At 48.9% G+C, this 23,258-nt stretch overlaps 2 protein-coding genes across 2 annotated transcripts in view; one reads left to right on the top strand and one right to left on the bottom strand.

Moving 5' to 3' along the window:
* Nucleotides 1–19,205, top strand: part of Setd2 (SET domain containing 2) — a 56,450-nt gene extending 37,245 nt beyond the window's left edge. Inside the window, exons 12-19 of the mRNA XM_013030225.1 lie at nucleotides 389–572; nucleotides 1,730–2,399; nucleotides 4,644–4,778; nucleotides 8,321–8,460; nucleotides 9,054–9,165; nucleotides 16,623–16,703; nucleotides 18,319–18,420; nucleotides 18,656–19,205. Of these exons, the coding sequence (XP_012885679.1) occupies nucleotides 389–572; nucleotides 1,730–2,399; nucleotides 4,644–4,778; nucleotides 8,321–8,460; nucleotides 9,054–9,165; nucleotides 16,623–16,703; nucleotides 18,319–18,420; nucleotides 18,656–18,817 (1,586 nt within the window). The 3' untranslated portion in view covers nucleotides 18,818–19,205. The remainder of the gene's footprint in view (nucleotides 1–388; nucleotides 573–1,729; nucleotides 2,400–4,643; nucleotides 4,779–8,320; nucleotides 8,461–9,053; nucleotides 9,166–16,622; nucleotides 16,704–18,318; nucleotides 18,421–18,655) is intronic.
* Nucleotides 19,206–20,138: 933 nt separating this feature from the next.
* Nucleotides 20,139–23,245, bottom strand: LOC105996263 (death domain-containing membrane protein NRADD-like). The gene is made up of 5 exons (XM_013030280.1): nucleotides 23,095–23,245; nucleotides 21,624–21,836; nucleotides 20,832–21,015; nucleotides 20,543–20,751; nucleotides 20,139–20,508 (listed from the first exon to the last, which is right to left on the bottom strand). Exons 2-5 carry the CDS (start codon nucleotides 21,634–21,636, stop codon nucleotides 20,201–20,203), a joined length of 714 nt encoding a protein of 237 aa, XP_012885734.1. The 5' UTR covers nucleotides 21,637–21,836; nucleotides 23,095–23,245; the 3' UTR covers nucleotides 20,139–20,200.
* Nucleotides 23,246–23,258: the final 13 nt, after the last annotated feature.

Raw genomic sequence — 23,258 nt, 5'->3', positions numbered from 1 at the left:
CTTTTTTCTTTTTGCTTATGTGGTGCTGAGGAATGGAACCCAGGGCCTCATGCATGCAAGGCAAGCGCTCTACCACTGAGCCACCTTCCCAGCCCTCACTGAGCTATTTCTATCAAGACCATTTGAGCCACAGCTGTACTTCTGTTGTTTTTTTGTTTGTTTGTTTTGGTAGATTGCTTGCCTAGCATGCTCAGTGCCCTGAGTTCAATCCCTAGCACCACAATAAATAAGTGCTTTATAAAATGATAATATGTTTTTCCTTTTGTGGTCGTTGTGCTTTGTAAAAACAGTACCTTTATACAGTTGCTATACTATTGACTATGCACTATTACAATGGAGGCGGGGGAAAAATACCAAATAAACTTTTTAAAAACCCTTTTTCCCCTAGTAACTGAACGAGGAAGGGATATTGTTGCCTTCAGAGATCAAACAGCTGCCCCAAAGACTCCCAACAGGTCAAGAGAAAGAGACTCAGACAAACAAACACAAAATAAAGAGAAAAGGAAACGAAGGGGCTCTCTTTCACCACCTGCTTCTGCCTATGAGCGGGGAACCAAAAGGCCAGATGACAGGTAAGTGATGAGTCTGTCTCTTCCCAAGGATATGTGAGAAAGTGCCCAAGTTCTGTGCATTTGGCCCTCTCAGCTTTTGCCGTTTAACACCTGTGAATGGCTTTTGATCTTTTTGAATTTCAAGTTTCTCTTCCAAAGTACTAATTCTCTTCAGAGCTAATCTGCGTAGCCATACTCTGGACCTTAGAGACATTGAATTAGATTAATACTGGGTTATTTCTTGGCTCATGCCCTTCCCTCCTTCTCTCCCTTTCTTTTTTGGTTGGTGATGGAGCTTGAACTCAGGGCCTGGGCGCTGCTGTCCCTGAGCTTTTTTGGGCAAGGCTAGCACTCTACCACTCTGAGCCACAGCACCACTTCCAGTTTCCTGGTGGTTAATTGGAGATAAAGGTGTCGTGTAGACTTTTCTGCCCAGGCTGTGGCTTCTCAGCCTCCTGATTAGCTAGTGAGCCACTGGCATTTGGCTTATTTTTCTTTTAACTTTCAGAATTTGTAATCATCCTTAACAATAAGGAAGAATATGATATATATCTTTAGTACCTTCAGAATTATTATTATTTTGTTTTGTTTTTTTGGTCGGTCGTGGGGCTTGAACTCTGGGCCTGGGCGCTGTCCCTCAGCTCTTCAGCTCAAGGCGAGCGCTCTACCACTTGAGCTACAGCGTCACTTCCCTTCAGAATTAATTTTGTGGGTACATGTGGTACTGGTGATGGAACCTTGGGGCCTTTGCACATCCTTAACTAAATTTTAGTATGACATTTTTTTTAAGTGGTGCCAGTCCTGGGGCTTGAACTCAGGGCCTGGGCACTGTCCCTGAGCTCTTTTGCTCAAGGCGCGCGCACTCTACCACTTGAGCCACAGCTCCACTTCTAGCTCTTTTGGTGTGTAATTGGAACTGAGTCTCTCAGATTTCCTGCCTGCGCTGGCTTCGAACTGCGATGCTGAAATCTCAGCTTCCTGAGTAGCTGAGATTACAGGTGTGAGCCCCCAGCGCCCAGCTAGAGTGTGATTTTGTAACCAATGGCTAATTGGACCCAATGTGTTGAGAGGTTCATTGATGCGGTGCTAGTGTTTCCGTGACTTCACGTTTATCAGTACTTGGCTATGTCCATGAACGAGTAACCTTGTGTCGTCGGTCTTAACTGTTTTCTTTGTAGGTACGATACACCAACTTCGAAAAAGAAAGTTCGAATTAAAGACCGCAATAAACTTTCCACCGAAGAGCGCCGGAAGTTATTTGAGCAAGAGGTGGCCCAGCGGGAGGCCCAGAAACAGCAGCAGCAGATGCAGAACTTGGGCATGACGTCCCCGCTACCCTATGACTCTCTGGGCTACAACGCCTCCCATCACCCCTTTGCTGGCTATCCACCGGGGTACCCCATGCAGGCCTACGTGGACCCCAGCAACCCCAATGCTGGGAAGGTGCTCCTGCCCACGCCCAGCATGGACCCCGTGTGCTCTCCTGCTCCTTATGACCACGCCCAGCCCTTGGTAGGACATTCAACAGAACCTCTCGCTGCCCCTCCGCCGGTGCCAGTGGTGCCACACGTGGCGGCCCCCGTGGAAGTTTCTAGTTCACAATATGCGGCCCCGACGGATGGTGTGGTACACCAGGACTCCAATGTTGCGGTCATGCCCGTACCAGCCCCAGGCCAAGTCCAGGGACAGAATTACAGTGTTTGGGATTCAAACCAGCAGTCCGTCAGTGTACAGCAGCAGTACTCACCTGCACAGCCACAAGCAGCCATCTATTATCAAGGACAGACATGTCCCACTGTCTATGGTGTGACGTCACCCTACTCACAGACAACACCACCAATTGTACAGGTAACTAATTCTGCAGCCTCTCCAGCCTTAAAGCTGGGCTCACGCTTATCATCCTAGCTACTCAGGAGGCTGAGATCTGAAAAAAGCCAGCCCAGGCAGGAAAGTCTGTGAGACTCTTACCTCCAGTAAACCACTAGAAAACCAGAAGTGGCGCTGTGGCTCAAGTGGTAGAGTGTTCACCTTGAGCTGAAGAGCTGAGGGACAGCTCTCAGGCCCAGAGTTCAAGACCAACGACCAACAACAAAAAGTCTATTCATGAGATGTCAATCAAGTCTGGCACACAATTGATGACTTATATATAGCAATTGAATTTTCGTTTTTGAGGGAAAGAGGTGTTAAATTAGGGCCTTACACATACAGATCAATTATCTGTATGTTTTTTGTACACACACTATAACTGTGTGTGTTTATATACACATATATGTAATTTAAAATACTGCCCCCCAAAACCTAGCAGCTTAAGATAGTGTTGTTGTGCATGATTTCCATGATTTAGAAGCCGCTTAGTTTGGCTGGCTGGTTGGCTGGCTCAGGATCTTCAGTGAAATGGCAATCAAGCAGTTAGCCGGAGCTATTTGAAGACTTTACTCGACGATCACATCTCATCAGACAAATGATTTATAAAAACATAGTGTCTGTCATTGGGGAATTTGAGTCTCCAAAATAGTTTTGCTTTTTTTTTTTTAAGTCTGTTTTTCTTTTTTGTAAATTTGGATGCTTAGCCACCTGACTTACTTTAGAAATAACATGTTTCAGGCTGGGAAGGTGGCTCCGTGGTAGAAGTGCTTGCCTTGCATGCACTAGGCCCTGGGTTTGATTCCTCAGCACCACATATGCAGAAAATGCACTGTGTCTCAAGGTGGTAGAGTTCTTGCCTTGTGCTGAAGAGCTGAGGGACAGCACCCAGGCCCAGAGTTCAGGCCCCATAACTGACCCAAAAATAAAAAAAAAAAAGAATGAACATGTTTCACCCTGGTAGTGGTTGTTCTCAAAACTGGGACTTGAGCCAAGTGTATTTCTAACAACTGGGGAGGATTGTAGTTCAAGGCCAGCCCAGGCAAAACAGTAGCCCCCATTTCAGTCAGTAAGCTGGCTTCGTGGTACAGACCTGTGGTCCCAGCTATGTAAGAATGGGTAAAGAGGAGGATTACAATGCTGGCCAGCTTGGTGGAGTTGGGTAGTGGGGAAAGGAGGAAGGCCAGGAGAAGTAACTAAAACAAAAAGGACTAGGGGCGTGGCTGAAGTGGTAGAGTGCCTCCCTACCCCTCTCTTCGAACCCCAGTTCTACCAAAAAGAAGTTTTGGACAGAGTATGGTGGTGCTTACCCTAATTCCTGCTCTTTAGGAGAGGATAATGGGTTCAAAGCCAGCCTGGCTCGCATAGTGCAACCCTGTCTCAAAGATGTGTCAAGTGGATCTTAGCGATTTCTTTGCAGTCACACTGGAAGTAGATGGGAAATAATTATTTCCAGGAGTTATTTCTAGATACCCAGAAACTAAAGCAATTTTAATAAATAACATGTTTAGGCTTTGTTGATAAATAAGTCATAGCCACTGATTTTGGATATGGTTTATTAACTGTAACATCAGCTGTTCTATAATAGTAAATCAAGAATTATGCAATTTTCCCTCTGTTTTCTGTATCCTTGCAAAAATGATTCATCTCTAGTTTGGGAATAAACTTTGATGACAGACTGCCTGAGTCCCTAGGTTCCAACCCAGCACCACTTACAAATGTTTAATCCAGATGTGGCTAGTCTGTCAGTCACACTGCTTGTTATTATAGCAGTATCATTAGCAGCCTTTCTTTGGTGGGGGACGGGTGTTGAAGACTTGTGGCTTGAACTTAGGGCCTGGACCCTGTTCCTGAGCTTTTGTGCTGCTCAAGGCTAGCATTCTACCACTTTGATCCACAGTGCCATTTCTGGATTTTTAGTAGTTAATTGGAAATATCAAGAGTCTCATTGACTTTTCTACTTGGGCTGGCTTTGAACTATGATACTCAGATCTGAGCTTCCATAGTAACTAGAATTATGGGAATGAGTCACCAGCACCTGGCAGGGAATTACTAATATTTTTTTAATCTTTTGTGTTTGTTCCAAACGAGTACTGTACATATTTGTATCCAGATACAGTCATAAGTTTAAAAAAAAAGACTGATAGTGCATCTTTCAGTAAGATGATGTGAAACAGGAAAGCAGTTGATTTAGGCACATATACATTATGGATGTCTTGGTTTTTGTAGAGTTACGCCCAGTCAAGTCTTCAGTATATCCAGGGACAGCAGATTTTCACAGCACACCCGCAAGGAGTGGTGGTCCAGCCAACCACAGCTGTGACTACAATAGTTGCCCCAGGGCAGCCTCAGCCCTTACAGCCAGTAAGTAATCTTTCAGTTGTTACAAGCGCTCTCATTGGCTGCCTGTTGTCTGTGGAAGATTTTCTTTTCTTCTGTTTTCCCTCCCTGGTCTGTGTGTCTTAATTTATGTAGTCACTGGGCTTGGAGGCCTGGCTCAGTTGGAGTGCTAGCCAATGAGCAAAAGCATAAGGAATTGAGTTTGACTCCGGGTCTCAGATCTAAAAAATAAATTATGTAGTCACCAACTACACTTGAGTACCTTGAAGGTATACATGAAACCATTCTGTCAAAAGCTCTAAAAATTCTATGATGTTTATATTTCTGTTTACATATGTGTTTTGCTCCTGGATCCTATCCTTTATTATTTACACTTAGTAACCATAATATTGGGTTGTTTTGTTTTCGTATTTTTGTTTGTTTTTGTCAGTCATAGGGCTTGAACTTAGGGCCTGGGTACTGTCCCTGAGTTCTTTTTGCTCAAGGCTAGTGCTCTGACACTTAGAGCCACAGCTCTTTTTTTTTTTTTGCCAATCCTGGGGCTTGAACTCAGGGCCTGGGCACTGTCCCAGAGCTTCTTTTGCTCAAGGCCAGCATTCTAGCACTTGAGAACAACAGTACTTCTTCTGGCCTTTTCTGTATATATGGTACTGAGGAATTGAACCCAGGGCTTCATGTGTGCGAGGCAAGCGCTCTACCACTAAGCCACATTCTCAGACCTGGTTTTCTTAAATTGATATATTGGGTGAATGCTTTGAAGTAATAATTTTTCTAGACTGAAAGACCATGCATGGTAGACACCATATTGGTATATACTTGTAATCCCAACATGTAGTAGGCTGAATCTGGAGGATTGCAAGTTTGAGGTTAGTTTATGCCATATAGTGAGATCTTGTCTCATATTTTTTCCTAGACTATTAATGTTTATTGAACAATAATTGCTTAGTACTAAAATAAAAAATGGTACTGTATTCGTTGAACTGGGGCTAGGGGTATAAAATTATATATTAACATTTTGCTTTTATGCTGTATAATATAATATTGAGAGAATTTTTTGGTAATTCTGCAATGTACATATGTAGAAGGATTTGGTAAAATCTTGATGAATGTTACTGTTTTGAAATAAAATGGGAAATAAGCTGGTATAGGAAGCAATGGAAAACTATAAACAAGAAGATTGGCAGATCTGTGGTTTAACGAACATGTAATTCTGGAGATGGCTCTTGTAATCTGGATATAGCTTTAGATAGGCATGGTTGGAAAATTAGTGCAGGTAGAGTAAAAATACTCTACGTGGAGCCATTGGAGAGTAAGATATAGGTGGTTACAAGTGGTACTAAAGTACTTGCTATGAGTTGAGCTCTCCTGAGCAGTTTGAATGTGAAGAGTAAGATTTTTCATTCCTTTTTTCTTTTTTTCTCTTTTTGGTCCTGGGCTTAAACTGACTAGGACCAGGGCACTGTCCCTGAGGGTTTTTTTTGCGCAAGGTTAGCACTGTATCACTTTGAGCCACAGCACCACTTCTGGTTTTCTGGTGGTTCACTGGAGATAGTCTTATGGACTTTCTGCCTGGGCTGGCTTTGAACTGCAATCCTCAGATCTTAACCTCCTGAAGAGCTAGAACTTCAGGCTTCTATTCCTGTTCTTTTAACATTCACACTAAGAGAAATGATGGTCCTAATAAATAACAGTAAAAGTAGTTCAGTGTTATAAACAGTGCAGATAAAAAGGTTTGAAGGAAAGAATTATTTCCAAGTGGGAGAAGCTTTAGCAATTTAGTGAGTACTAAATAATAAGGAATACTTACCATCTTTTTTTTTTTCTTTTTGCCAGTCCTGGGGTTTGAACTCAGGGCCTGGGGCACTGACCCTGACCTTTTACTCAAGGCTGCACTCTACCACTTGAGCCACAGCGCAACTTCTGGCTTTTTCTGTGTATGTGGTACTGAGGAATGGAACCCAGAGCTTCATGCTTGCTAGGCGAGCACTCAACCACTGAGCCACATTCTCAGCCCTGGGATATTTATTCTTTAGTGCCTTAGAAGCTTAGGGGAGAAAGGGTCATGTTATTGGCCAGATAGAGGACTATGGGGATAGAGGAAATGAAACTTAAGTGGGGACTAAAATCCCAACTTGGTTAAGGTAGAAATAAACAGGTCTACGTAAAGCATGACCACTTAAGAGACCCATGTTTAATAGTGAGCAGATTTCATTTGAGTCTTTAGTTTCCAGTGCCTCCTAATTGTGTAAGATGGAGTGAAGCTGAAAAATAATTCATTAATTGGCTTACTTAGGAGGGATAATGAAGGATATACATCTTCATGGTAATTAACCCGCTCAGGCTGCTATGAGTAATACCATTTTAAACAACAGAAATTTGTTTTCTCACAGTCCTGGATATGAAGTCCAAAATCAAGGTATCTGCAGGGTTTGGTCTTCCTGAGCAGCCCCTGTGGCTTTTGGACTACTCCCTTCTTGCTGTGTCCTTCCAGTTCCTTTTCTGTTTTTTGTTTGTTTTTGTTGTTGTTTTTGACGGTCGTGGGGCTTGAACTCAGCCTGGGCGCTGTCCTTCAGCTCCTCAGCTCAAGGTGAGCGCTTTACCACTTGAGCCACAGCGCCACTCCTGGTTTTCTGGTGGTTTATTGGAGATAAGAGTCCCTCAGACTTTCCTACCTGGCTGGCTTTGAACCGCAATCCTCAGATCTCAGCTTCCTGAGTAGGATTACAAGCGTGAGCCACCGGCCTTCCCTTTTCTCTGCAAGCATCCTCCGATGTCACTTTTCTTATTTATTTTTATTTTTTCTCTAAGGCCCAGACTCAAACGTGGTACCTGATGCTTTTGCTTATTGGCTACCACTGCTCTATCAACTGAACCACGCCTCAACCCCTGTTGCACTCTTCATATGGACATCAAGTCCTATGAGATTAAGTCCCTCATCTCGTGACCTCATTGAACCCTTCATTATTTCTTTCAAGGCCCTGCCTTCCAAACTAGTTACAGTGGGGTTAGGGCTTTGATGTACCAAGTAAAATGGAGATCTATGTAAAGTCCACCAGCTAGTTGGTAAAGGCTATTTAGCATTGTTTTTAATATTGGGCTATACTGCTTTAGGTAAGCTGATGGATATTTTCCAATAGATATGAACTAGGAGCTACTGTCAGTTTTCTCATAGTTCCTTAGAACTATTTATATAATCTGTCCAGTTAGCTATTTCTCAAATTATACTTTACCTTTTTTAAAAAGAGCAACTAGGGCTGGGAAGGTGGCTTATTGGCAGAGCGCTTGTCTAGCATGCATGAAGCTCTGGGTTCCATTCCTCAGTACCACATTATCAGAAAAAGCCTGTAGTGGCGCTGTGGCTCAAGTGGTAGAGCACGAGCCTTGAACAAAGAAGCTCAGGGACAGCGCCAAGCCCTGAGTTCAAGTCCCAGAACTGGCAAAAACAAAAACAACCAAAAGATGTACATTTCTTTCAATGACGCTTAAGAATTTTGTATTCTGTTGAGCATTGATTTTTTAAATGTATGGGTTTTCTTTGTGTGTGTGTGTGTGTGTGTGTGTATTAGCCTGAAATGGTTGTGACAAACAATCTACTGGATCTGCCACCGCCCTCTCCTCCCAAACCGAAAACTATTGTGTTACCTCCCAACTGGAAGACAGCACGAGACCCAGAAGGGAAGATTTACTACTACCACGTAATCACGAGGTAAGAGAGCCATGTGGGGTCCCCCCGCCCTGCATTCACTCACGGAGCCTTGCAGCACCGACAGCTCTGTACTTCTTTGCTATGTCCTATGTCTAGGATATTATATCAGCAAGAGGCAGACAAGGTGTTTGGTGTTTTGTGCTGATCCTGGGCTTGAACTCGAGCCTGGGTGCTGTCCCTGAGCTTTTTTTGTTCAAGGCTAGTCCTCTTACCACTTGAGCCACAGCTCTGCTTCAGTTCTCTGGGAGTTAATTGGCAATCAGTCTCACAGATTTTCCTTTTGCTCAAAGCCAGCTTTGAACTGTCATCTTCAGATCTCAACCTCCTGAGTAACTAGGCTTACAGGTGTGAGCCATCCAGTACCTGGCAAACTACTTGGTTTTATTCCTCTCTTCAGTACCCAGCCAACATTACCTATCATTGCTCACAGAATAAGAATGATCTAGAGTCCGTCATTGCTGGTAGAGAGCTGTCCGAAGGGCAGCCCAGGGTGCTGACTGCTTCTACCCCCCTTGCATGGTGTACTTTCTAACCTTGATGGCTAGAGCCCTCTTCCCAGCCATGACAGCCTGCCATTTGTTGCCTTCTTCTAGGCAGACTCAGTGGGATCCTCCTTCTTGGGAAAGCCCTGGAGATGATGCCAGCCTTGAACATGAAGCTGAGATGGACCTGGGAACCCCAACATACGACGAAAACCCCATGAAGGTGAGTGTGGCCTACACTTCATGGCTCCTGCGCACACGAGAGCCTTTTCTTTTGTTATGGAAGAGACCCAGCCTCCATGTCGGTCTTGGTTTTCTTTTCTTCTTATTCTGAAAACTATGTGAAAGTTCCTGTCTGTCAGAATGGAGGTTCAAGTTGAGAGAAAGACAAAAGGTGTTTATTGTTATTATTAAGATGTTGTGCAGAGGGGTTACCGTTTCAGAAGTCAGCTCATGAGTACAATTCTTTTTCCGCTAATGTCACCCCTTCCTTCGTTATCCCAAAACTTTCATACATTCAAGGACACAGACACATACTAGCTAGTTACCCATTTGATGGATGTATTTAGGATGTGGGTTTTGCTCTAATTATGGGGCACTACTTTTAGTAGAGACGGCAAAAAGAGAGCAAGAGAAGGCCCCAAGGTAATCAAAGTATTCAGACGGATAAATGATTTCTTTCTACATGTGTTTTTGTTCTTAACACTGGATGGTTACTAAGATGGGTGGTGTGCTTTAAGGGAGTGAAGTGAAATGGTATATTAAAAAAGCAAGCCATGGGTCTGGGAAGGTGGCTCAGTGGTAGAGCGCTTGCCTTGCGTGCATGAGGCCCTGGGTTCGATTCCTCAGCACCACATAAGCAGAAAAAACCGGAAGTGTCACTGTGGCTCAAGTGGTAGGGCACTCACCTTGAGCTGAAGAGCTGAGGGACAGCGCGCAGGCCCAGAGTGCAGGCCCCAGAACTGTAAAAAACAGGAAGCCAGGCTTCAGTGGCTCAGGCTGATAATCCTAGCTACTCAGGAGGCTGAGACTTTGAGAATCAAGACCCAGTCTGGGCAAACAAACCTGTGAGACTTAGTTCCAGACATTTTGAGTTCTTACTGACCTCATTCCCTTGATTAGTTCCTACTTCCTAATGGCACACAGGCTTCATTGAGCACATGACCTTTGGGGGGATAGTTATGATCTGAACCATACAGTAAAGGTAGAAAATTGTACAGTGTTCTGTAGGTTTTTGTTTTTGTTTTTAGCCAGTCCTGGGGCTTGAACTCGGGCCTGGGCGCTATCCTTGGGCTGCTTTTGCTCAAAGCTAGCACTCTACCCCTTGAGCCACAGTGCCTCTTCTGGCTTTTTCTGTTTATGTGGTGCTGAGGAATGGAACCCAGGGCTTCATGCATGCTAGGCAGGCACTCTACCACTGAGCCACCTTCCCAGCCCTGTTCTGTGGTTTTAACTAAGGCTGCCGGACACCTTTACACAGAGAAACCTGAGAATGAAAGTCCTTATTTGGAATATGATTTTGAAGAAAAGAGATTCTTTTTGTTTTTGCCAGGACTGGGGCTTGAGCTCAGCCTCACACTTGCTCAGCTCCCTTTTTGGCTGTCACTCTACCACTTGAGCCATACCTCCAAACCAGTTTTTCACTGACTGTTTTGGAGATGACGTTTCCTAGACTTTTCTTCCTGGGCCAGCCTTTGAAGTGGGATCCCCTAACCATGTCCTCCCACGTAGCTGAAATTACAGGCCTAAGCCACCGGCCTCAGCAGGAGTTAAGATCTTTTTATCTGGGCATTGGTGATATTTCACAAAAATGCATATCCTGACCTGACCAGGCCATCTTCTCAAAGTACCCTGACCATGGAATCCAAGTCATATTCTACTCACTGATTGAGTGTGTTTGTTCATGTGTCTCTCCACTTACAAGCACAAAGTAAAATGTTGGAGACTTGGGTGTGGTTTCTAGCCTTCTTTGCCTTAGAGCTATTTATAATTGAATACACAATTCTAGAAAGACTAGAATGTGCTAGAATGATAATTAGACGTGCAGTGAAACTAGTGGTAAAGCGCATGGGCGTCATAATGCCTAATTCAGTAGAGACATGTCATTTATAATACATCTGACCATCCCCGAAGTTCAAGTTCAAAGTTAGGGTTAAAATTAACTTTATCTGTGAAGGAAATAGATAATGGGGTGACTTAACTGTTAATTTTCTTGATAAGATTTCAAAGTTGGGAAGGAGTTGATCCATTTACTTGTTAAGATATTAGATAAGGGACTAAGAAGGTGGCTTAGTGGTAGAGTGCTTGCCTAGCATGCCTGAGGCCAGGGTTTGATTCCACTTGAAAACAGCAAAAGCCAGAAGCGGTGCTGTGGTTCAAGTGGTAGCGTGCTGGTCTTGAGCAAAAGAAGCGCAGTGCCAGGCCCTGAGTTCAAACCCCAGGACTGACCCCCCAAAAAAGATAATAAGTATAGGGTTAGATTTAAATCTCTCCTCTGAGTTTAATTTCTTCACCTGCCTTTTATTCCTTTACTTTGTATTTAAACCGTGTGTGTCTGTCTGTCTGTCTGTCTGTCTGTGTGTGTGTGTGTTGGTACTGGAGCTTGAACTTAGGGCGTAGGTCCTGTCTGTTTACTCTTTTGCTAAAGTTTGATGCTCAGCCACTTGAGCCACCACTTTTTTTGGGGGGGGCAGTCATGGTGCTTGAAGTTGGCCCGGGCCCTGCCCCTGAGTTTCTTTTGTGTTTATGTGGTACTGAGGAAGCGAACCCACCACTTTGCTAGGCCAGCACTACCACTGAGCCACACTCCTAGCTCCTTGAGCCACATTTCAAGTTAGTTTTCTATTGGCTTGTTAACCCATACTTCTCTTTCACTTGGTCTTCAATGGTTAATCTGTATTTAAAATTTTATCCATTTGTTTTATTTTATTTTATTTTTGCCGGTCGTGGGGCCTGAATTCTAGGCCTGGGCGCTGTCCCTCAGCTCTTCAGCTCAAGGCTAGCGCTCTACCACTTGAGCCACAGCGCCACTTCCCGCTTTTTTCTTTTTGCTTATGTGGTACTGAGGAATTGAACCCAGGGCCTCATGCATGCAAGGCAAGTGCTCTACCACTGAGCTACCTTCCCAGCCCCAAAATTGTATCATTTCTTCTAGATTTTCCAGTTTATTTGAGTATAGGTTTTCAGTGTGTTTTATTGATTTGAGTCTCTTCTGTCCTTTTGGTCAAATTAGCTAGTAGGAGTTTATCTTATTCCTTGGCATAGTACTTTTTAGTCTCCAATTTACTGATCCCTGCCATGAGTTTTATGCTTTCTTTCCATCTGCTAGTTTCAGGATTGGTTTGCTCCTATCTCCTGAGGAGTTTGTTTGGGTTGCTTCATAAAGTGGTTTGGGTGCCTGCTTGGTTTGTTGTTGTTTGTTGTTGATATAAGCACTCATAGCTCTGATGATTTCCCTCTGAACACTGGCTTTGTTGTATTCCAGAGGTGCCAGTAGGTTGCCTCCTCATTTTTCATTCATTTCCAGGAACGTTTTGATTTCTTCACTAGCCCACAGTGTCCATTCCACAATGTGCTGTTCAGTCTCTGTGTATTTGAGTATTTCCTGTTGGGGATCTTCTGTTGAGCTCCAGGTCAATTCCATGAATGGTCTGATTAAATGCAAGGAATTCGTGTCCGTTTTCTTGTGGGTTCAGATTTGCTGTGTGTCTTAGGATATCTGTTTGGGAGAAAGTTTCATGCACTGCCAATTATGCAGCTGCAGGGTGAACTCTGGTGTCAGTATCCGTTAATGCCGTTTGCTCTATGGTGCCATTTAATTCTAAGGTTTGTTCGTTTGATTTCTGTATTAGTTGAAATGACCTATCTATGGAGATGGGTGGGCGTTAGAGTCTCCCTGTGCTGGAATCTAGTAGCACTTGTAAGACCAGAAGCATCTGGGTGTGCCATTATTCCGTACACACATTGTTCAGTGAGGGGGGGAGGTGTGGTATTTTAGGACTTAGAAAAACCATGTGGGTAGAGCGGAAGGGTGTGGGGGTGGAAAAGATGCCCTCATTCAGTCTACGGAATGAAAGAACAAGAGAAGTTCCAATAAATCCTAAGTGAAAATTGAGCTCCCTTCAGGATTGAGCACGGCCCCCCCCATGCCTGGGACAGCACTGAAGCCTAGGCTTTCAGCCATCAGTAAATCGGTGCTCGCTGGAATCCTGGAAGTGTGTAGAATGACCGTAGACAATGCCCAGAAGAAGGTGTGCAGCAGCACACCAGTGCTGGGTGTCAGTGAAAGCACGTGTGTGAGCGTGTGCGCTTGGGATTGAACCCAGGATCTTGCCCTTGCTGGGCAGGCCCTCCACCACTAGAGTGAGGTTGCCACACCAGTAGCTGTGAGACGGAGCATGTATGAGAGAGAGCCTTCCCTGCTCTGTTCGCCTCCCGTGTTGCTTCCTCCCTCTCGATCATCTTGTGCTCTCTTCCATCCCCCAACCCGTGGCGAGTGTGAAGCCACACCTTCACCATGACAACCCATCAGGACGGAGTGACTGCTGGCTGCACGGTTGCCAGTTAGTTCATTTACTGCTGCTTCCTGCCTCCAGATTAACATTCCCTCACAAGGTATGGAGTTGCCCCCTCACTGTTACCTTAAGGTAGCGGCTGTGGAGGAGGATGTGTGGGTGGGGGAAGTTGTAAAAGGTGGGATCCCAGGCGCAAGAGAGTTTTTCCAGTGGATGCTCCCATTTGTTGGTCAGTTTGCAAAATGATTCAGGCGTAGCTACTCAGTCATAGCGAGGAACCAAGAAATCACATGGTAGAGGGATTTGTCAGACCAGACCTGGGTAGCAAAGATGGTAATGTTGTTGAGTGAGCATACCTGATTATCAGCTGGGGACCAGAGGAAAACACACACAGGCCTACACCACACTTAGAAACCAGGTGTGAGGAGGAGGCGGGCCCTGGCTGTTAGCAAGACCTTTGTGTATATGTGCATGCATGCATAGGGCCTGGGCACTATCTCTGAGCTTTTGTGCTCAAGGTTAGCGCTCTACTACTTAAGCCATAGCTCCACTTCCAGTGTTTTTGTTTGTTTGTTTGTTTTTTCCTTGAAGTTAATTTGAAGATAAGAATTTCATGGACTTTCCTGCCTGGGCTGGCCTTGATCTGCAATCCTCAGATCTCAGCCTCCTGAGTAGCTAGCATGACCCGCCTGAGCCACTGGCGCCCAGCTAATGCTAACTTTTAAAAGGGGACTTTGGGGGAGTGAGGCGGGGTCATGGTGATGGCAAGTCTCCCTCTGGCTCTGATTCCTTTGCTTGGTGTCCAGCTTAAATAGTCCTTGAATTGCTTTCCCATGCTGACCACAGACCGAGAAAAGTGGGGTTTATGAATGTCAGTCCTTGGAGCACATGATTTTCCCCGAGGTCAGCCTGGGCGAACTTCAGTTCAGTCTTTTCCTCCTTCTCCCTCACAGCGACCTGCGAGCCAGGAGAGCAGCTAGACAAGAGCTCCACGCACTGTGGGTTAAAACAGGATCTCACCAAGTCAGGGACTAACTAGGACGGTATTACACACGCACTGCATTTAGAGTTCCGAGCACATAACCTCTCCAAAGGGGGGCAAAGTGTAAAATGTTCCCATGGACCCAGCTGCTCAGGCTCAGGATCCTGGAGGTGGTTGTCAGACCTGAAGTCACTCTCTGTGCTCCTGTGGCTGCTGCTCATTTCTGAGATCTACTCGAGGAACAGCTGGGAAGATGGTGGAATTTTATTGGCTAATGCAAATCACTCTTAAAGCTCTTGCTCCATGAGGTCTTATTGTGGACTATGTGCTCTTCTACAACTGGAAAAAATAATCATCTCGGGGGTGGAGGCGAGGTTCAGTTGGTAGAGCACTAGGCAATGAATGAAAGCATCAGTTTTGAGTCCCGAGTTTGAGTCCCGATCTCAGACCAAAAAAGAAAAAGAAGCCTGGCGCTGGTGACTTGTGCCTGTAGCTACTCAGGAGGCAAAGATTTGAGGATTGCAGTTAAAAACCAGCCCAAGTAAGAAAATCAGCCAGACTAAATCTCTAGTAAACTACTCAAAGCCAGAAGAGGACCCATGACTCAAGCCTGCTAGCCTAAAGCAAAAGAAGCTCAGGGACAGTGCTCGGGCTTTAGTTCAAGCCCCAGGACCAACACACACACACATATAAAAGTCAAAACATTTGGTCTAGAGGTGTGGTTTAAATACAAAGTCCTGACTTCACTGGGTTTACACCCCAATACTGCCAAGAAAACAAAACAGCAGCGAAGAAAGCCCCATGCGTTTGGTGATTTCTTTTTGTTTTTGGAGTGTTTTGGGGTATTTTTTCTTGTTGTTGTTTTGCTACTCTGGGGCTTGAACTCAGTACCTGGCTCTGTCCCTGAGCCTCTCTGCTCAAGGCTAGCACTATTACTTGAGCCACAGGGCCACTTCAGCTTTTTCTGAGTAGTTTATTAGAGGATACAAGTCTCACAGACTTTCCTGCCTGGGCTAGCTTTGAACCATGATCCTCAGATATCAGCCTCCTGAGTAGCTAGGTTGGGGGGGGGCATTAGATCCTCCTGAGAAGCTAGTGTGTGTGTCTGTGTGTGTGTTTCCCCTGAAAACAAGTTGGATCTGGTCTAACTTCCCACCCCACCCTCACTCCCCCACAGTGAGAGAAAGAGAAGTAGAAACATGGAAACTATGTAAAGCATTTGTACTACATCATAGAAAGCAGATGATGGTAACCACAGCCAAAGGAGTGGCACCTTTTCTTAGGGGGTGAGCCCTGAATTGAGGAAGTAGCCTGCATGGGCAGAACTAGAGCCTTCATACTGTCTGTAGAAATGGAGACAATGGAACCGGGGAGAAGCCAGAAGGATTGTGTTCTAAGCCTCAGCTGGAGTTCCTCGATCCATCCGAAATTACTTTTATCAAAGGGGAATGTGCACAGTGATTTTTTTTTCCCCCTGCCAGTCCTGGGGCTTGAACTCAGGGCCTGGGCATTGTCCCTGAGTTTCTTTTGCTCAAGGCTAGCACTCTACCATTTGAGCCACAGCGCCACTTCTGGCTTTCTGTAGTTACTTGAAGAAAAAGAATCTCATAGACTTTCCTGCCCGGGTGGCCTTTGAACCTCGATCCTCAGATCTCAGCCTCTTGAATAGTAAGGCTGACAAGCGTGAGCCACCGGCACCGGCCATCTTCCCATCTTGGGACAAAGTATCTTCTGGGTGTTGGGTCTGCTCATCTGGTGACTGGCTTGGATGACTCCATCTTCCCCCTCCCATACCTCTGCTGCCCTTCATCCTCGATCCTGAACTAGAAGTCTTCCTCTCACGAGTTTCTCCTGCATGTTGACTCCCTCTTCCATAGTCCGGGCAGCTCCGGCTTCGGAGGAGAGGGGATTTGAGTAGCCAGGAGAGGTTTAGCAACTTGAGTCCAGGCCAGCAACATTAATATCCAGGTGAGCCAGCGTGTCACCGTGCGCACGCGCCCCCATGCGAGTGCTAAATTAGAGGATTGGAGGTCCTTCTCAGGAGGCCGGAGCCAGATGGCAGGATTTGCAACCCAGCAGCCATGTCGGCTCAAGTGGGCAAGGGGGGTTGTGGGGGACAGCAGGGCCTCGCTAAACTGACTTTTCATGTTCACGCTGCTGTGTTCTCTCTCTCCCATTTTGTAGACATCGAAAAAGCCCAAGACAGCCGAGGCAGACACCTCCAGTGAGCTGGCGAAGAAAAGCAAAGAAGTGTTCCGAAAAGAGGTAAGGCCTGCCCCAGCGGCCCGGGCTCCTGTCTCCACGCGTGACACGTGGCAGCTGTGCACGCGCCTCCCCTCCACCTGCGCACAGACAGGCAGGAGCGTGAGCTCTGGCTTGAAGGACTCGCGCTCCCCAGCCCATTCTGCTCAGCAGCCACATCCGGGCCTTGTAGAGGACTGAAGGCCCAGGGAGGCTGGGTGCGCTGGGAAGGCTGCCTTACCGTGTGGCTGGGAAGACCCCTTACAATCAGGATGACATTTCTGCTCACGTTGCTTGGATTTCTCCCCTCATAGTCAAGACAGGCACCGCCATTCCAATCACATAGGCGGAAGAACTAATCTCAGGACTGTTTTTTGGGGGGTGTTAACTCAGGTTTAAACTTGACTCCCACTTGCGAGGCTGGCGCTGTGCTACTCAAGTTACGCTTCCAAGCCCAGAGGTTTTTTTTTTTTTTGCAAGTCTGCATGCTGCAGACTTTTCCACCCCTGGGAAGTCCTGTCCCCCGTTCCCCCGCCTAGCCTGGCCTTAAATTGTGATCTTCTAGATGTCTTAGCCTCCTGAATATCTAGGATTACAGGTGTGAACACGATCCCCCAGCTGAAAAGTCAAGTTCTTGACAAAAGACTTGAGCTTGACATCTTCTTGCTCAAGTTGCAGTTGTTTTCTTGGAGGCTTTAATGGATGGCTGTCCCCCCCCCACCCCCACCCCCACCCCCGTTAAGGGAGGGGGAATGGAGGCCAGCCCGCCCCATGAGCACAAAAGCCAGCTGAGAGCCTGAAGCCAAGAGTTGAAATGCCAGCACACGCACGCACAAATAAGAACAATAATAACTGGCAGTGGGGAACGTGAAGGGGCTCGTGTGGTGGGGAAGCGTCTGGGCAGCTCTGGGGACAGCGAGCTGTGGATGGGCGGGGGGGGGGGGGGGGGGGGGGCGGGCTTGAGGCCTGACGTCACCTGGCTGCCTATATTGGGTGGCGGCTGGTCAGACAGCCTGGCTCGCTCAAAGGATTGTGGGTAGCTGTCACAGGGCACGTGAGGCTGTTGGGAATGGGGCTAGACAGAAGCACTTTTGCTCAGGGGCCCGTCTGCATTTGGGGGGAAACTGCTTTGGGGATTCGGGTGAGTGGTGAAACCTGTGACCGTTTTTAATGAGCAGATTGGAAGAGGGGGGCAGAGGAGCCCGGTCACCATGGGTGGGGGTGGCGCCCCCAAGGCTCGTTCAGAAACACAGCAGGCCCTGGGGGAGGGCGTCGGGGGCTCCAGCCCAGCCAGGCTGCAGCTCTCTCGTCCCTTTTTGGGGTCCAGCCTTTTTCCTTGAACTCCTGGCTGCCCGTGGAGTTGCAGGGGGGGGAGGTGCTCCCCTCTGTCCCCCTCTGTCCCCCGTGATCTCACACACAGCGCTGCTGGAAAGCCACTGCTCAGCACAGCCCCTGCAGGGGCAGCCCAAGAGGGGACTCGAGATAATGCTCCCCAGGAACTCCCCAGCTTCCCAGCATGCCCTGCACACCAGCCCCAGGGCAGGGACTGGAGCACTGCTGGGGGCGCCTCCGCCACGCAGGTGCGCTCCACACCCTCAGTCCTGCCGCTCAGCCGCGCCCCCCGCCCCTCTGCCCACAGATGTCTCAGTTCATTGTCCAGTGCCTGAACCCCTACCGGAAGCCTGACTGCAAAGTGGGCAGGATCACCACCACCGAGGACTTCAAGCACCTGGCCCGCAAGGTACTTCCCCCTGCGCCCCGTCTGGCATGGCCCCCCTGGCCTAGGAGCGTGCTTTTTGACTTGCCAGATGCCAGGGTGGAGGGGGGGGGCGGCGTGTGCGGGAGGGCTTGGGGAGGGGGGCCATGGAAGCCCAGCCTCAGGGAGGCGAGCCCCAGCAGCTCCTCCCCACCCCTCCCCTCCAATCACTGCTCCTCTTAATGGTGGCCGCGCGCATGTCTTGTTGTGCCCTGGACAGCTGACGCACGGGGTTATGAACAAGGAGCTGAAGTACTGTAAGAACCCCGAGGACCTGGAGTGCAACGAGAATGTGAAACACAAAACCAAGGAGTACATCAAGAAGTACATGCAGAAGTTTGGGGCTGTTTACAAACCCAAAGAGGACACCGAGTTAGAGTGACTGTGTGTGGGCGCAGGTGGCCGGCTGGGCACTCGGGGTGGGGTGGGGGGATTCGAGGGAGAAGAAATCCTTCAGCCTCTGCCTCACTCCGTGGCCAGCACCCCCGGCCATCCAAGGCTGCAGGAGTCAACAGAGCTTGAGCTCCAGCTCCAAGTCGCCCCCCACCCCCGTTGTGAGCTGTTGGGAGCTGATCAGGGGCCATGGGGAACAACCCCCCCACCCCTGGGGAACACCCTGGCCAGACCTGACCCCAACCTGTGACCTGGGTCTCCTCCTTGGCGGTGCTGTCAGCGCACAGACCCATGCGCATTCCCCTCCCCCCCCACCCTTGACCCCCGACCCCGACCATCTGTATTATATTTTAATGTATATGTGAATATATTGAAAATAATTTGTTCCCTCCCCCAGCCCCGCCCCAGTTTTTGTTTTTTTTTTGTTTTTTGTTTTTGTTTTGTTTTGCTTTTAGCCTCCATGTGCTAGGATCACAGGAAAACTTTGTAAGGACGGTTTCAGTTCTCCTGCAAGGTTTAATTTGTTATCATGTAAATATTCCGAAGCAGGCTGCCTTGTGGTTTTGGCCAGCCTCGTGCTATGTTGATAAGATTGATTTACTGCTTAAAATCACTTTACTTTATCCAATTTTTACTGAACTTTTTATGTAAAAAATAAAATCAATTAAAGAACTTGGTCTTGTGTGTTCCCTGAGAGTTGATGCTCATGTGCGTGTGTGCGTGGATTTGGGGGGGGGGTGGAGGAGAGGGTGTACTTGTTCATGGCCCAAGTGGGGAAAACCCATCCCCTTCTTCCCCTCCCTCCCCTGTCCTGGGGCTTGAACTGAACTCAGGGCCTGGGTGCTGTCCCTGAGCTGCTTTTGCTCAAGGCTAGCACTCTACCACTTGAGCCAAAGTGCCACTAACAGCTGTGGCACTGAGGAATCGAACCCAGGGTTTCATGCATGCTAGGCAAGCACTCTACCACTCAGCCATGTTCCCAGCCCAGGAAAATGATCTGGAACCCCAGCTTCTGCATTGGAGTTGGAAGGCTTCAGGACCCAAGGAAGCCGAAGTTCAGCAAGACTTCACTGGCTTCTCATCACAACCCAGCCAGCAAAGGGCATGCGCAGGCTGTGAAATCCGGGCGGAGCCTCCAAAGCTCACAAACCCGCACAAGGCACATATGCTACTGCCACTCATTCTAGCTGCTGCCTGGAGGAGGTGCGTGAAGCACCCCAGCCCTTTTCTGGGGGAGGGGGGGTGTCTGCCTTATAGCTACTCAATGTCCCAGAGGCCTGAGGAGCCAGAGCGAGAAATCCAAAGCCACCTTTAATACAGGATACAAAAGTAGAAAAGAGGGAGCACCAGAACGGGTGGGCAGGACCCCTCCTCATACCACAGAGTCGCCCTCCACCAAAGGGCCCAGCGCCTGCAGCACATCTTCACGGTGTAGCGCAGCTAGAGCATCGCGGAGCACCCGGAGGGTAGCCCGGCTGCCTTCCTGGGCCGCCCAGTCCCTCAGCAGGGTATAGGCCGGCTCCTGGCTCCTGCTTATGGTCTCCACAGCTTCAACCTCATAGCCTAGAAGCCCTGCCAGGGCCCGCCAGCCCTGGTCAGCTTCACCGGGCACCTCCAGGAGCCGTTCCACTTCCTCTTGCTGCTTCCGGGGGAGATGAAGGTAAAGTCGGCAGTCGGGGTCTGGGGTGGGGTCATGCCCAGAGATCGGTCAGACACAGGAGGCCCAGGGCGGCGTGGGGGGTGGGGGGGACCCAGGGGGATCCCAGATGAAGGAGGCTTTTACCTTGGGCATGGCTGCTGGGTTCTGTTCCACCAGGCGAGTCCAGAAAGATGGTGCTCTCTTCGCCAGGCCTCTGGTCCAGGACCCCCAGCTCTGCCGTCCGAACTTTGGCCAGCTGTTGTCTGTGTTTGCGCGAGCGCCAGCTGTGGGGAGCAGGAGGTGAACTCATGCTGCCCGGGATGGAAGGGTGCTTTTGTGGCACTGCCCAGACCAACCATCCTACCATTTGAAGACCACGTAGGCGAGCAGGCCAAGAACCACGGTGGACAGCAGGGCGCAGTAGACAGGAATGATGCTCCCCGAGGTCCCCGGAGGCTCAGGGGGGAACGGGGAGGAGGTATTGGGGGACAAAACCTCCCCTGTTCCTACCCATACTTCATCCATGTCCTGTGTACTCAGGGGCTTATCTAGAGAAAAGGACATAACGGGATTGCGATTTAAAGCCAGCCTGGACAGGAAAAGTGTGAGACCTCTTTTTTATGTTTTGCCAGTCTTGGGGGACTTGAACTTAGGGCCTGAGTGTTGTCCCTAAGCTGCTTTGTGCTCCTACCACTTTGAGCCACAGTGCTACTTCAGTTTTTGCTCAGTAGTTAAGAGATTAGAGACTTAGAACTTTCCTCCCTGGGCTGGTTTTGAACCATGATCCTCAGATCCTGGAGGATCGAGGATTGCAGGTGTGAGCCACCAGTGCCCAGCTGTGTAAGACTCCTTTATCTCCAATTAACCACCAAAAAGCCGGAAGTAGAGCCACGACTCAAGTAGTAGGATGCCAGCCTTGAGCAAAAATATAACACTAAAGGGACGGCACCCAGGCCCTGAGTTCAATTCCCAGTACAGGAGTTCTGATGGATCATTACAAACTAAAACAACTGGCCAAAGCTACTGCCCATCTTCTCCCAACCCGATACAAGATGGGTGAATAGACCAGGGCTCTACGGCCTATGACTGGGTTGATTTCCAACCTCTGCTGCACTCCCTGTCCACTGTCTTTAAGATCGGGGTCAAGGGTGTGTACCTGTATGCATCATGCCTTTGCTGTGGCCGGAGACATGAAGCGTTGAGTCGGCGCAAAGCACCTGCTGGGCTCTCTCTTGGATAAGTAGAGTTGCACCAAGGAGAGGAAGCGGGAAGCTTGGCTGTGTCTGTGCAGGGATACTGGGAAAGCTCAGGCCTGCTCTGAGATGTCCCGGTCCACGTTGACTCACCCCACAGCTGGACCAGCTTCGTCCTGTGATCAGATGGGGGTGCTCCTAGACGGTGCCCAGGATGCAGCCCAACATGGAAAAGAACAAGCTGGAAACCACCTTATTTTAAAACATCTTGGCCAGGAGCCGGTGGCTCATGCCTGTCATCCTAGCTACTCAGGAGGCTGAGATCCAGAGGATCTCAGTTCAAAGCCAGCCCAGGGAAGGAAAGTCCGTGAGACTCCTATCTCCAGTGAGCCACCAGGAAACCGGAAGTGGTGCTGTGGCTCAAGTGGTAGAGCACCAGCCTTGAGCTGAAGAGCTCAGGGACAGCAGCGCCTAGGCCCTAAGTTCAAGCCCCACGACTGAACCCTCCCAAAAAATGATTTTAGCTAACATCCTGAGTGAGTACAGAGATAAGATAAGGGGCACCCACCAAAGGAGATGTGCCCTCCGACCCCAATCTCTATCACAACCAGGCCGATGCAACCTACTGGCCCGCCAGGGACAGGCTGATCACTCCAAGACACCTCTGGGCCCAGGAAGCCATCATCCTAAGGCCTCAAAGACAAGAGGGAGGCCTTCCTGTCGTGATGGATCACTTCCCCGTGGTCAGTCCTTCTTGGTCTTGAGATTGGGTGGGACCCACAAGCGCATAGCACAGACATATGGGGGTGGCCCCCCACCCTACTTTTCTACCTGGAAGTTCAGAGAAGGCCCTGAAAGGCCCGCCCTGGACACCCTCCTCCCCCACAGAACTGAATCTACTGGGCCTCACTTCCTGAGAGTTTGGGAAGAAGGGGGGCGGGGGGGGGGGTGTTGAGCAGTTCTTTCTTGCCAGGAGAAGGAATGAATGTCCTGTCCCCCCTCCAGCATCCACGCGCCCTGTGTTAATGACCAAGTCTGGGGGGGGGGTGTCAGGGTGGGCCTTGCCATGTGTATGTCTATGTGTGTGTGTGTGGGGGGGGTAATGGATGTTTGATCTCTCACCACATGGGGTGTCAGGCTTTTGGGGGGGGGTAGGGAGGGGGAAGGATCCTGTTTAAAGAAAGCAGCAGCAGCCAGGCCTGGGCATGTGCCCGGGCACGAGCGCCCACGCTGCCCTGGTTCACACACACACACACACATGCACACACACGCACACACATGCACAGGCCTTGCTGCAGGCCGACATGGGAACCCCAAGGGCTCGCCCAGCTTCCTCGGGGGTGGGGGGAGGACACAGAGGCAGCTTGCGTTCCCGGGGCCCAGAGGGACCCCGGTTCTATCCACAGCCCCCCCTCCCTGCCCCCTGCTCCTGACCTGCGGCGGCGATGGCCCCTCCGAGCCGGGATCCACGCGGGCCGGGCCGGCCGGGCTGGGGGAAAGACCCGGCTCGGGGTTCGGCCTTGGGCGGGGAGGGCGTGGGGAGGACAATGAGGAGGCGGGGCGAGCAAGAGGGCCCGGCCTCCGCCCTGCCGACTGGG

This window comes from Dipodomys ordii, unplaced genomic scaffold, assembly GCF_000151885.1.
Source record: "Dipodomys ordii isolate 6190 unplaced genomic scaffold, Dord_2.0 Scaffold128, whole genome shotgun sequence".
Lineage (NCBI taxonomy): Eukaryota > Metazoa > Chordata > Mammalia > Rodentia > Heteromyidae > Dipodomys > Dipodomys ordii.
The sequence above is the reverse complement of the archived record's forward strand: the minus strand, read 5'-3'. Positions and strand labels throughout refer to the sequence as shown.

Coding starts and splice junctions, on each gene's coding strand:
- LOC105996263 (XM_013030280.1), bottom strand. Junction 20,752..20,831: donor GCCTACGTGGTCTTCAAATG/GTAGGATGGTTG, acceptor TGCTCCCCACAG/CTGGCGCTCGCGCAAACACA. Junction 20,509..20,542: donor CGCCGCCCTGGGCCTCCTGT/GTCTGACCGATC, acceptor ACCCCACCCCAG/ACCCCGACTGCCGACTTTAC.